The sequence below is a fragment of the Lissotriton vulgaris genome, chromosome 9 (assembly GCF_964263255.1).
Source record: "Lissotriton vulgaris chromosome 9, aLisVul1.2, whole genome shotgun sequence".
Lineage (NCBI taxonomy): Eukaryota > Metazoa > Chordata > Amphibia > Caudata > Salamandridae > Lissotriton > Lissotriton vulgaris.
Genome location: NC_141697.1, coordinates 1183816184 through 1183830978, shown reverse-complemented (window position 1 = coordinate 1183830978; position 14795 = coordinate 1183816184). Strand labels below are relative to the sequence as shown.

The following is a 14795-nucleotide window of genomic DNA, read 5'->3' as shown; positions in this document are numbered from 1 at the left end:
CGTTGGATCCGATGGGTGATGCAGGAAGCGGGCATGAATGTTTCGCAGTTCGGAGCACACTGTATGAGGAGCTATGGCCTCCAAGGCTTTTTCTCTGGGCGCCAGATTAGAAGGCATTCTGAATGCCGCAGATTGGTCTCGGACTCAATGTTTAAAAGGTTTTACTTCAAACCAGTAATGAACGCGGCGTCGTTGGTGGTGGATAAGCTTTGAACAAGCATAATCCTCGCCTCTGGTCCTGACATAGAATGAAAAATGTCCTAGTAACCATGACAGAAAGTTTCAATTCTATTAAGGACGGGGAGGTGAGGATTATTCCCGCCCGCAGCTCATGGAGGCCTCTTCCCACCCTTTCACATGGTTTTTTGGTAGAGGATATTCCAGCATGGGTATAACTCACAGCTCGGCGTATGGGATGAGTATCCGTATTTTGCTCTACGCTTAAGTTGATTTGTGTTATTTAAGATTGTGGTGCATGCCTTGTACAATCATTTACTGGTTTTCACACAGTTGGGAGATTAGTTTCATTATTTCTCTCTGGCTTCTCCTAAGGTCTGATAACTCCAAAACAGACTGACAAGCTTGAATGGCCTTTTACTCGCAGTCAAGAAAGAGGAAGTACACTGGCAACAGCATACTCTCGTGGACCATGGGCAATCCTGATTGGTGGATGAGATGTGGCCTATGAACTACATGTTTGATGGGACTTGTAGTTTTCTGTTATTAAAGTTGAAGTTGCTGATTAAAGGAAATAAAAGAAAGACAAGCTTAATCCTTGCCTCCGCGTACCTAACAGAATTGAACCTTTCCGTCACGGTTACTAGGAAATGTGTCATTCTACGATCCACAGCCATCTAGTGTGAGGCTTTGAAGTCTAGCAACATTTATCAGGTATCGCGATTAGCTGTGAGCGAAGCAGAAAGGCACAGTTTGGTGGTAGTTAGCTTAGGTTTGAAACCTTTTCTTTCTTGAGCCTTCTACCCACTGATCTCTGTCTGATCTTCAAAGTTCCACAGAAATTGTGTACTGTGGGCGTGATGTTGTCTTCACATGTGTAAACATTACGTGAGGGCCATTTAGAATCATTGGGAAATACACTGTATGAAAAGCAATTGATGCAGGTAAGAACTGTGCAGCACTGTCGATTTTGGATTTAGATCTCACTATTTTTAATACTTCAGGTGCGGATGATGCAATGCAGAGCTAATTGACACCACCTACCGGCACGCAAGGGTACTGATTACAAAAAAATCTTCCGGATCCTGTGGAAATTCAAAGGAAAGGAATATGCGACTAGAAGTCTCTATCAGATATGTATAGCTCAGAACTTGACAGACCAGTTGATACATGATCAGCTTATAAACAGATGTTATAGTAAGAGAATATAGGAGACGCTATTAACCCTTAAGAACCGGATATTAAAAGCAGTAGAAGCAGCCAAGAGTAAACAAAACTTGAAAGCTTCAGTCAAAGGTTGGAGTAGTGATTGTGAGGAAACCATGTGTGTGGTCAAACATTGTAGAAGCATTCCTGAACAAGCGTCAAGGAAAAGAGATAGAGGTGGTATGTATGTATGTGTATGTCATTTCTGTAGCAAGAACCAAGTCAAAAGGCAGCTGATCACAGTACTCGGTCAAAGGCAAGCTTTAAGTTAGAGAGTAATTGGAGAGGAAACACAGTTTGGACAGTTAGTGCATTCAATCAATCAATCATTTGTAAAGCACCCTGAACACACTATAGGCATTTGGAGAGGCAATGGGGCTTCGTGTCAATCACATCAAATCCCAAATATTCCCTATGGGAGAGCTGGCTGGGATTCCAACTGAGCAACTCCCACACATGTAGGACTCTCCTAGGGGTCAGAAGGTGTGAGATATCTGGGATCAGGATTACCCACACGGAACAAACATTTCTGGACCTTTACATTGGCAGTGTCGTGGAAGGTTTACGAGCTTCAGATCGGTTCTGGAGACCCCTCCCATGTCCTTAATTGGCAGGGCTACCATAGTAATGTTGATCATGCTCCCCAGTTGTCTGCATACCCTACAGGGCACACTAAGAGATCCCTCAACAATATTTTATGGAAATAGATAGCCTTATTGTAGATCTGTTATGGGTAAATAAGAGGAAGACAATGGGACTGACCATGCTCAAACAACCTGGGGATTGGGAGACCTGGAGATACCCAACATGGAACTCTACCACATGGCGTCTCACTTACAACATGCTGTCCACTGGTTGGATCCAGCTCAGAAAAAAGGGCTTCGGGCCGGTTCCCATGGTGGAGAGATGTGGCCTGTAAGGGTGCCTACAGACACGCCCTTTGTCAGTTGCCAGGTTCTAGGGTGTGGGAGAGTGTGGTTACGAGAGTGATAAGACGAGCCTTGTATGCGTGGGACATGCCAATACGGTCTCGAAGCAGTTTGTGTGGCTAGCTGGCATGATCTCTGTCCAGAAGTAGTGGGACGGGGCCTGCAAATTAATTAGTGACCTATACCCTGGACAGTTTATCACGCAGGAGGATGCCACAACGTCCTTTGCACTTGATACAGGAGAGTACCCGCAATACGCAAAGATACCTGCAAAGGTACAGGAGGCGTGGATCTGTTTCCGGGAGGAGTTACCGGCCTCCCATACACTCATTGCACTCCTGACTCTGGCAGGAGGCATAGACTGATATCACATATGTACCGAGCATTAAGGAACGACCTTCCAGGAATGACTCCTAGGGTGCACTCAAAATGGGACAAGGCCCTAGATGAACCCTTATCTTCTCGAGACTGGGAGCGAGTGCATGAAGGGGTGAAGACTGATATCTTCAACGCAAGATTTAAACTGATCGAATACAATAATATACATCAAATGTATCTCACAACAGTGCACAATGCTCGGACGGACTGCTGCGCCCACTGCGGGCGCCCCACAGCAGATTTCCTGCACGTGATGTGGCACTGCACATCCCCGACGCCCTTCTGCCGAGATATGGCGAGCCCTGGCTGTGAGTTACAACCCACCGTTTTATTGTTCTGCTGGCCCTGGTTCCCATCCCCTAATAAGGAGAATCTTATATGAAAATATATATTCTGTTGCTGTGCCCGGAGTGCGGATAGTAATGTGCGAGGTCCTAGGAAGTGAGGAAACGCTGGCAGAACTCTACTGCAACATAAAAACACACGATTGAGGTGGAAATGAAGGACCAGAAAAAGACCCCAGAGGATCAGATTGTTTTTCTTTACTTATTTCGTGTCTAGCCAACTTACTGTTTTTAAATGCTAATGAACAAGAGCAGAGGTGGGGAGAGGGAGTTGGGATACTGTTATTGATGGTGATGATAGCTAAGGTATACTGCAGAACTATGACTCTACAGCTCAATGTATATGTATTTTATATCCTGTGAAATGTAATAAACAGTATATGGAAGCAAAAACAAAAAGCAGTTTCTTGTTAATTTGATTATTACAGATGCATAAAGGTTTTTAATTTGCGACTTCTCATCCAATTTTGTTGCCTGGACCAAGCATGCTCTTGTTAGAAAATTATGAGTTACCCTAACCTTTCTGTAAATGTAATCTGATAGAAAATGTGAGTATTTGTGACAAACATCTATAATACCATGCTATATATATATATATATATATATATATATATATATATATATACACACTAGCAGCCCGCCCCAGCGTTGCCTGGGGTAGAAGGGGGCTGGGGGCTGCATTTCAGGTTTGCGTGCTCTCCCCCCCAGGCCCCCCCCCGCCACAACATTGTCTGTGTCCCGGACAATGTTGTGGCGGGCCGGGGCGGGAGAGCACGCAAACCTGAAATGCTGGCTTCCCCTATCCCCGCCTGCCCTGACATTCCCCAGCAGCCCGTGCCCCGCCCGCCCGCCCTGACCCTGGCTGCCCCGGATTCTTACCTTGCCTCTGCTGCTCACGCCGCCGGTCCATATTTCTCCGCTCTGCCACTCACCACCTGTCCACCGCCGCTCCTCCCCGCGCCATATCCGCCTCTCCGCTGGCCTCACTTCACTGCTCCTCCCCTGCGCGCCATGTCCGCCGCTCCTGGGACGCTGCTCCTCCCCTGCTCCTGACGTGACGACGCACAGTCGCGGCCGGCGCTACTTTGGGGGAACTACTTTTTGTAAAAATGTAACTTTTTATATAACGTTTATTTTTAGTATTTTTAAAGCCTATGACCATCTACACACCCTGTCGATTTCAACGGTGTATCGGATGTGTAGATTGGCGCTGTGGTTCCCGAGTTTACCTTGCCTAAAGGTGCAAGTTCTCTCTTTATAATAGTAGTATAGATACATATACATATATATATACACACATATATATATATATATATATATATATATATATACACACATATATATATACATGCACACACAGTCAAACCTGCATATATACACACACGTAGAGCAACTCACCTTTCTCTCGTCATCATCGGAGTCATGTTCATGCAAAAACACTAGCCTTGGAGCTTCTTCATGGTTATCAACTCTGCGAACACAAACTTGCTCTTGCTCTGTAACACGAGTACAGTAGTTGTCTATGGGCAGTTTATGTGTTTCCAGTTTGGTATGCAGGATTTCTTTTGAAATTTGACAAGTTTCAGGGGTGGAACGTGGTCGATCCCTTGATTGTGGATAAATTGCAGCATCATTAGGACTGATTTCTTTTGCTGGTGGACAAAGCACAGCTTCACCACACGAGATATCCACTGATGTTAAGTGAAGTGTGGTATCATTATAATTACTCTCCCATGATGACCGATGAATTTCAGTATTGTTGGGTCTGCTATTACCCAAAGTCGGACAAAGTTTAGTATTGCTAGGACAACTCACTTTACAAGATGGATAGCCATTAGGGTCACTGGGTCTCCTGTCATTAGTTGTGGGATAAACTTTGGTATCACTATATAAGTTAACCTTTGATGTCCGTAGAACTGTGGAATTGCAGTGGACACTATCTCCAAGTCCTGAATTTGGGTAAACTGTAGTATCACTATGCATGCTATCCAGTGCTGATGGTAGACCAATAGAGCTCCTACAGACACTCTCATTTGATACGTCACTGTCATTATGGCTGTTCCTCAATGCACGCATTTCAATGCTGTTAGGCAAACTCTTCCTTGATGTTGAATAAAGGGCAGTGGCAGTATCTCTGCTGTTTGGTGAAGTAACACATACAGGAACTCTGTTGCTGCTTGATGAAGTAATATCTGAAGTATCACTAAGCATACTCTCTCTCACATTGCTATAAACATCACCTCTTGATGCCGGATAGACTGCAGTACTTCTATTTTTGATCTTCATGGAGGCATGGTCAATATGTCTTTCTTCCTTGGATATTCGATAAACTGCAGGATCACTATGTCTGCTCGGTCTTGGTCCTGGAACTGCAGTATTGTTCAGCCTGTTTATCCTTGAAGTATTAGTGTCACTCTTCGAGTAAAGCAGATTGCCAACCTGTGATTCAATATCGGACTCAATATTTATATTAGGACGATCTTCTGACGAGGGACATGAATAAAAGTTTGTTGGCTGGCACTGCCCTGCTGTTCTAGAAACAGGCACATTTCTTGTGAACAATTTCGAGCTCCCTCCTAGACTGTTCTCATGCTCTTGTCGGTCACCACTTGAAAAATAACTAAAACTCCTGGACCTGCTACTCACTGGCTGGCTTAACTCTATTCTCTGATGTGGTATGCAATCTTTCCCAAGGGTTGATGCCGTTTTCTCTCGACTGGTGTAGGAGTTCCCAATTGCATCCTGGAGAGCCCTCTTGAACAATCCAGGGCAACCCTGATCACTCCGACTTCTAATGGTTCTTCTCCTCTCGAGTGAAGAACTTTCTTGCAAGCTCTCTTTGCCCACAACCTCTGGAAGGCGACTGTTGCTGCTATCCATATTAATGCATTGCACATTTCCATGTTTTACCTAACACGGAGGAAAAGAAAACAGTTGTGTGCGTGTCTTTTACTGAATTTCCAAAACACTTCAACAATTACAGAACACATAGGCACATCAAGGGAGATCAAAAAATGCAATGCTCCAAATTATAGGCAAGTGTAATGGGATTTACAATTTGCAAAACATAAAATATACCAGTGATTTAAAATGTACGGTTGAATGTACTTTAAACGTCACATGAATGTCATTTGTAAGACTCGTTCATTTGTCTTTATTTACTACAGCAAAGCTGCAGAAATGTTTTTAATAATTCGAAATAAATGCTAAATTCATAAGTGATTAAGCTAGCATAACTACGCCTTAATGTCAAGGATCTAGCAAGTTTGGGACAATACGTTAGAGATACAAGCTGATTTCAGAAGGAAAGGTTACCGCTGTTGCTTGCTCTCTGCAGGGACAAGGGCTCTCCAGAGAATTGGTTACATATAAAAACAAGCATTACAAATGCAATAGGTCTCGCCTTTTAATTAAGTTTAAGCCATTTGCTTTGCTATATAATACCATTAGCAAAGCAAATGGTTTTAACTTAATCAAAGGCGAGACTATTGCATTTTCAATGCTTGTAACGTATATTCAACTGCCACCCGTCCAACATTGTCATAAGTGCTGGAAAAGAGGGGTACCTCTAAGATCCTGCAGCCATTAATCAGACAGGAAATCATATTGGCTGTAGGCTGCACATTGTAAGGCACCGGGTCATATGCTGCGACCCAGCAGGAGGCGCTGCTGATCTCCAGCTTTTCTTTGCAGTTCTTGTCCACTGCACTTAAAGGGCAATCACCAACTCTCTCTTTGTCAGACAATGGTGGGAAAAGTTATATGTCGAGGGATCACAGCTGCAACCTAACACCTTGATGCCTAACGCAGAGAAACATCAATGCAAAAAAGTGTCCCTTCACAAGTTTCTCAGACACACAATAACATTTGGAAACCATATTCGTCACACTGTGCTTGTAAAATGTGTAGGTCTCTGTGGCTGTACCTGCCTATATGTGTATTTACCTGGATTGTACCTCTTGGTCTGCAGGTAACCCAAGGATCAAAGCAAAGAGACGCATTAATCGATTGAGCTATTTTAAGTAACATACAGAACTGTAATCTTCAGGTTATTGGGTATGTTCTGAAGTAGGCAGTGCTTAATTTGAGCCGGTGGTTTCCAGTGCTTTGCACAGGAAAATCATCGTCAACATCGGCCCTTATGGCAGTCTGCCACAAAGTGGCGCTGACTGGCTAATTTAGAGAGGACCACAACAACAGTTAATTATTAATTCAACACACATTAAAAATTCCTATTACCTGCTGCCCAAACTATTCCTATATCTTTGGGGTCTGAAATAGTCTGAATAGTCACACCTGTCGGAGTGTGATGGTTAGTAGTTGTGTTGTTTCTATCATCAGCAGTATAGCTGGGGCAAAGTGTGGTGCAAGCTGCAGTGGCCATATGAAAAGAGCCCTGGCACTTTTTTATTTTATTTTTTAAATTAAGCACCGGAAGCAGGTATACTAACCCTCTTCGTTATTCTATGGAGCTTCAAAGCTGTGACAGGATAATTCTCGCTCTAGCAAATGGATTTGCCACCAGTAAGTTTACCACTATTATACCCGGAAACTTGCTGGATGCCCTTAGATCTATGACGAGGAGAAGGACTAGGAGGTGTTCCACAAGTTAGAGTTAGACCAGGAGCCGGTCCAGAAGGATGAGGAGAAAGACCTGGACCACAAGGAGGATGGGGATAGCCAGGCCTATGGGGAACCAGAAATTGAAGGATCGTATGCACTAGGAGGACGAGAATCAGGACTAGATGAGATGAGGCCAGATGCCAGAGGAAGATCATGAGGAGCGTCAGGAGCACAAGGAGGTGAAACTCAAGACCAGGGCTCAGAGAAGGACCAGGCCTAGCATGCGGAGAAAAGCCAAAAGGATCAGAAGAGAGAGGAAGAGGAGAAGAGGAGAAGTACAGGAGTAAGCGAAGGACCATGAGCATGAAGCCCAGTAGGAGGGGGATGGTGATTAGGGGAAGAACCAGGAGGGAGAGGAGACCAGAAGGATGATGGTAAGGCGGAGAAGAAGGACCAGGAGCAGTATCTGAACAGAGGAGAACGAGCAAGACTGGGAGGAGCTGGGAGGCAATGTGATTCTAGACTCGTATGTAAAAGTATCAAGCACAAAAATATCCAGCTAGCAAAAAATCGAAGCCTTAAAATTGACTACCTAAATATTGTGAAGATAAGTATTTAGGAGGTAAGTATACCATTTACTATTTTTAACTCCACATCTATGTACCGTGAAGTATATACATATATATATATATATATATATATATATACATATATATATATATATATATATACACATATATATATATATATATATACATATATATATATATATATATATATTACCTACTGGCGGTCGCCAGTAGGTATATATAGTTAGGATTTTTTCCCTATGGGATTTCTGAAAATTCTATGCCTAATAACTTTTGCGTTTGTGGACGGAATTGGCTGAAATTTTCAGGAAAATGGCACATTTTGTTTCTGAGCAGCCCTTGAAAATTTGGGGGGGGTTTGTGGAGGGGGGGCCGAGAAAAAAGGGGGGTCCCAAAACGCCTTTTTCCCATGTTAATTTCCATAGGGCGGTTGGACTCACTTTTAGCCCGAACGGCTGAATGGATTTTCACGAAACTTGGCAAAATTGTAGGGACTGTTAGCCCGATGTGCCTTTGCTAGGTCTCAATATATGTGCTTCAGTGGATTTTGAGAAATTAACGCTTAAATCAAGATATATATCTGTAACAGCGCTCCGGGCAGCGATCCGGTTAGCGAACCTTTCGCGTATCGGAACTTTGCGATGCGAAGCTGATTGGCCCTCCGGTGTCTGTCAACATTCTAAACAGTCCGGAGCGGCCGCCATCTTGTCTCTCGGTAGGATCGAGAGACAAGAGGAGGCCAAAACAAAGGGGGAAATTACCATAAGGGGGCATAGTAGATCCTCGTTGACCCCCTAGGTTTTATGTGGAGGTTTTAAAAGGGCCTAGGAGGGTCCAAAAAAAAAAATGAAAAAATTTTTTTTTTGCGTGGTAAGCGCCAAGTTCGCGAACCGGAAAGCGTTCTGGGCAGCGAACTTTATGGATAAAAGAATGAAAGACTTTTCTAATACTGTATGTTAATTGTTTGTTGTTTTTCTTGTTTTTTTTTGTTTTCTTTTTTTTAAAGTGTTTTTTTTATTTTGATTCTTTTTCATAATTTATTAAACTTTCTAACATTTCAGTGTCTGAAATGTCATTATTTTCTTGAAATATTGTTTGCAATCGGTGAAGTTGCAAAATGTCCTCATTTGCAAGGAGGACATCTACTGCTTGGACACATTGCAGCAGTTCATTATCCAAGCTTTCATCCATAAATTCCAGGTCAATTTGTTCATATAATTCCTGGCTGCTCTCTTGCAGGTCCATCTCAAAAGAAACTTGCTGCTCGCCTTCCATTTTGCCTGAAATTTGGATTAAAAAAAATATATATTAGTAGAGATAGGGCACTGTTGGGATTAATTTTAGATAGGCAGTTTTTATCAGTGAATTTATCTTTTGGCAGTGTATAGTATGAGAGTGGAAATAGGACTATAAAAAAGTGTATGTGATTTAACCAAGACAAGCCTTACTCCATTCATAACTATAACAGAGAAGTCTATCTAAATACATTACTACTACAGAGGGATAGTGTATATTTAGCAGAAAAAGCCTACTATATTAAGTTATACTGCACAATATATTAAATTATAACTTACCTTCACAAAGAAGTTGACGTTTTTTGAAGCTATTGAAATAGGAGGTACAACAAGAAGTAGTAGTCAAAATGGCTGTGTTTCCTTCTCTCCCTTTATATATATACAGGTACATAACCAATCAAATGTCAGGTAATAAAAGTAGAAAATGAAAGTAACATTTTCATTGGTTGTCAATTCCAACACTTCAGATGTGTTTTGTGAAGTAATTTACCTCACGGTACTTGGAGAGGTCTACAGGCTAAATGGCTAAATGAAATTTCAATGAAATTTGTGAGAATGGAAGGGATTGTTATGTAGTATGAGCTAATCTATATTTGGTGAGAGTGTCTCTAGTCGTTTTTCTGTAAATTACTTTCCCACCTTTTTTTTGGACCGCTTTCCGGGAAGCGGCCCGGTTCGCGAACCTTAAGCGTCACGGGAGTCCACCATTTTGTGTTTCGGTCGCATTAAGATACAAGATGGAGGGCAAATAATGTTTAGAATGGGTAGAAGGGGTCATGGTAGACTTATCTTGACCCCCTAGGTTTTCTGAGCGTGGCTGAGGAGGCTTATATGTGCGGAAAAAAAAACTTTTTTTTTAAAAATTCCGCGAGGTTAGCTTTCGGTTAGCGAACCGGGTAGCGCTCCGGGGAGCGAATTTTGTGGAAAATTAGTGAAAAAAGTTAGAGAAAAATAATAATTGTGAGTGATCAGATGTAGGGTAGCTCTGAGAAGAGCTTTTGGGTTTATGGTACATTTAGGTACTTATAAGTAGGTACCAATGCACATTCTTAAATTCAGAATGAAAATTCTGTTGCCCTCATCTGAGAAGTGAACTCCATCTCCTCTGTAGATATCTTGCATGTAGTAACGCAAGTTATTGTTGTAAAGAGAGCCCATTCCATGGTTGCATGTAGTAACGCAAGTTATTGTTGTAAAGAGAGCCCATTCCATGGTCTCTCATGTAAGCTGAAACAGATTTGTTTACATGCTTCCTCGCTTTCTCAATTTGTGGACAAAATTGGTTGGACCACCTCCATTTCTGTCTTTGGCATATATTGGAATATACCAAGGCAGTTTGAGGAAAAAGTGCCATTAATTGTTCCAAGGTGTCCTTTAAAAGCATTTCCAGACCTACCCCTGTCAAAGTGCCCAAATCATTACCTCCACAGTGCACTATTAACAGGTCAGGTTTTGGCAAATGCATAAAGGTTTTCACCAATGGTATCAATTGGTGACATTTTAATCCTCTTTGGCCCAACCACTTAATTTCCACATCTTGTAAATTGAGGTTAGGTAAATTTCTGCTCTCAGCATACCTTTGAGCCCAGTGGATGTAACTATGTCCAACAATCCAGACCTTAAACATGGTGGGAGAAGGTTGTTCTGCAGTCAGATGAAATGTGGTAATGAAAGGGCAGTTGAAACAGTAGGAGTTTCAATAGAAAAAAAACTGTGGATTTACAATGCTAATGATTCATTAGCAGTGATTGGTGCATTTCCATTTCTGAAAACAGAAAGTTAGGGTGCATGGATGTGTTCCTTGAAAGATGTAATTTGAATGGTCAAGGAAGAAACATTTAATGAAAGATTGCACTGGATACGCAGGTGCACTGAGAGTTCAGAGTTCAATTGAAACATTGTTGTGTGAATTTGCAAACATGAGAGGTCTTCCAGGAGGTGGTTGCTATGGAAACAAGGCAGATAGGGCAGAGGGGGGAAGGGTTTTGATTTGAAAAAAGTGAGGGAAGAGGAATGATTGGCTAATATGAGAGATATGTGAAATGAATATCTGTATTTCTGTGCTTTCAATAGCTGCAGCCTTTGGAGTGCATCCTTTTTCTTCTGCTGAAGACAATTTGGTGTATTTCTGAGACTGTTTTCAAAACTCGAAAAATATTTGCTAAGGTGAGAAAAGATTTATTTAATTTAGATAGAGAATAGTATGATTTAAGGAGAAAATGATGAAAAAAGCTGTGTTTACAAAATGTGGTTTTGTCTCTAGTGATATACTAATAGAATTAGTTTCATAGAGGAATTGTAATTGCATATTTGGTGTAACATTCTGGCATGCAGTAACACAAGATATTGTGATACATGGAGCTCATTTCATGGTCTGTTATGTAAGCTGAAACAGATATGTTGCTTTTAAAAACGATTTAAGAAATCAATTACATTTCTGTATATGTACTGCTAGAGCTTCATAGGTTGTTTTGGGCCATATTTATAAGGTATTTGAGTGTCTAAGATGTTATGTTCGCCTTTTAAAATGTAAAGTGTTCCTCATGGGGCAAGTGTCTTGTAAATACGCTCCCACTTGTGCTTGGCAAATTTAGATTTTGATTATGGGAGTTACCTAGCCATATTAATAGTGTCCCAAAAATGGTGCTAGGGCATTCCAGAAAACACTTTCATGTGTCTCAAGGACATTTTTAGTCATTTCTTCATGAATGCAGGTATACAATTGATTTATATGCTGTGTTTAAAAACGAATTTTGAAATCATTTAAATTTCAGGATATGTACTGTTAGAGCTTCATAGGTTGTTTGGGGTCATATTTAGAAGGCATTTTAGTGTCTTTGATGTTATTTTTCCCTTTTTAAATGGAAAGCGTTCCTCATGGGGCCCTGAGCAGTTCTTAGCCATGTTATTTAATAGGAAGTGGATAACATGGCTAAGAGCATTTGCTGGAAAATGCATGAATATCGCTGATTTTTCTGCTATATTCATGCATTGTGGCCGTTTTTTTTCACATTGCTTCATAGGTTGTTTGGGTTCATATTTAGAAGGCATTTTAGTGTCTTTGATGTTATTTTTCCCTTTTTAAATGGAAAGCGTTCCTCATGGGGCCCTGAGCAGTTCTTAGCCATGTTATTTAATTGGAAGTGGATAACATGGCTAAGAGCATTTGGTGGAAAATGCATGAATATCGCTGATTTTTCTGCTATATTCATGCATTGCGGCAGTTTTTTTTCACATTGCTTCATAGGTTGTTTGGGTTCATATTTAGAAGGCATTTTAGTGTCTTTGATGTTATTTTTCCCTTTTTAAATGGAAAGCGTTCCTCATGGGGCCCTGAGCAGTTCTTAGCCATGTTATTTAATAGGAAGTGGATAACATGGCTAAGAGCATTTGCTGGAAAATGCATGAATATCGCTGATTTTTCTGCGATATTCATGCATTGCGGCCTTTTTTTATCACATTTGCAAGCACTTTTTAGCCATGTTATCCAATGGGAGGTGGATAACATGGCTAAGAGCATTTGCTTCAAAGGTTGTTTGGGGTTATACACCATTTTTGGGAAATTATTAACATGCCTATCTAACTCCCATAATCAAAATCTAAATTTGCCAACCGCAGGTGGGAGCGTATTTACAATAAATTTGCACCATGAAGAACGTAAAATAGCATACTAGATACTCAAATAACTTATAAATATGACCCAAAACATCTTATGAAGCACTAGTAGTGCATATTTCCAGAAATGTATTGGTTTTCATTTAATGATTTACTTCATTGGTAGGCCTTCACATGTTTTTTTACCTTGGTTTTTTTCAGTGAAAATCTTATCTGCAACCATGTGTTGGCCTCACCTCAAATAAACAAAACAGGTGATGGACTGAATGTGGATCAATGACACACATTCACCCCAGTCTAAAGATCAGGGCCTAAACAAATCTTTAGATAGGCTACATCTTATCGTCATCCTGAATTAATGATTAAAAATATTAGGGAGTGATTTATGAGTGTTGTATGCCTCTTTTGTACCATTGAGTGTCATTTTTGTGATGCAGTGCTGGTGGAAAATATTTGCTATGTTAAATAATTAGTACGGCATTAAGTTTTAGATGACTGTTATTTTTTTACTGTTTGGTAATAGTGGTTAATAACATTTTATATTATATTTTTCCACAGATTCAACTGCAGATTCTTTCATAGTTTGGAAAATGCCTTCCAGAAGTCGAATACGAAAGGCTAGAAAACGTCAAAGACAGCAGGATGATGTTTTATTGCAGCAGTCCTCTTCCCCAAATACTTGTCAAAACACCAAGAAAGGTCCGGGTAAGAGCACGAAATCATTCTTAAGAAATATTTGTAGTAAAAAAAGTTTTGCTCAAAAAAATGTTTCAGTTCACAAAAAGAAAAGTAATTTAAATGGAAAGGAGAGACCCATCACAAATGTTACTGGTAGAGGAAGAGATAACTCTGTGCATGATAGTAGAAGGAAACAACAGTTTAGGGACATTCGAAATCGAATGTTCCGTAATAGGATATTAGTTAATTTATTGAAAAATATTAAAAAGAAAGGCCAACAGAAAGCGGCATTTTATAAGAAGAAGAAAAATGTAGAGAAAATTATTGATCATGCTTTTGAAATTAAGCGAAAGTTGTTTATTTTGGTAATCAATAGAATTAGGAAACTAAGCAAGGTAATTTCTGATTTCAAAACAAAAAGTAGATGGAAGAGAGTAGTAAATCGTACTAACTTTTGTGAAGTTTTTTCCGGAGAATGGATGCATAGTTCAAGTTCTGAGGCATTTTTTAATGAGGAGACTTATTTTCAGGATAATGATTTGGTGCATGCAGTTGACATCAGTGGTCGAGCTTATGAAGTGAAGGATGGTTGTCCAGTTGAAAAAGAACAACTTGTGACAACAGAGACAGAAGAGGCGCTAAGTGATGAGGTTTTAGGAAGGCGTCCTAAGGGTCCTGTGTACATTTGGAAGTGTAGTTCTATTTGCAGTGTGCGACAGGTTTCCATCAATTTGCTTTGTGATTTTATACGGACATTTAATAAGAAAAGTTTGAAGCAGAAAATGAAGTTGTTGCAAGATTTAGATCCTTGCAGAGTGAGACAAATGACAGGTTTGCGTGGTCATTCACTGGCTTGTCTTTCCAGGAGAGTATGCCAGAGTGTTTTTCATCATTTCAGGATGCTAGCAGTGCATCATAATAAAGTGAGAAAATTAGTGAGAATGTTGTATTATGCTAAGAGTCCAGCAATTATGCTTAAACAATTATGTGCTGCTCTTTTGCATGGTTCTGAAATAGATG

At 40.8% G+C, this 14795-nt stretch overlaps 1 protein-coding gene across 1 annotated transcript in view; it reads right to left on the bottom strand.

Moving 5' to 3' along the window:
* TATDN2 (TatD DNase domain containing 2) overlaps nt 1–14795 on the bottom strand; it is a 409795-nt gene that overhangs the window by 218191 nt on the left and 176809 nt on the right. The window contains exon 3 of the mRNA XM_086939231.1: nt 4433–5944. Coding sequence (XP_086795357.1) covers nt 4433–5944 — 1512 coding nt within the window. The remainder of the gene's footprint in view (nt 1–4432; nt 5945–14795) is intronic.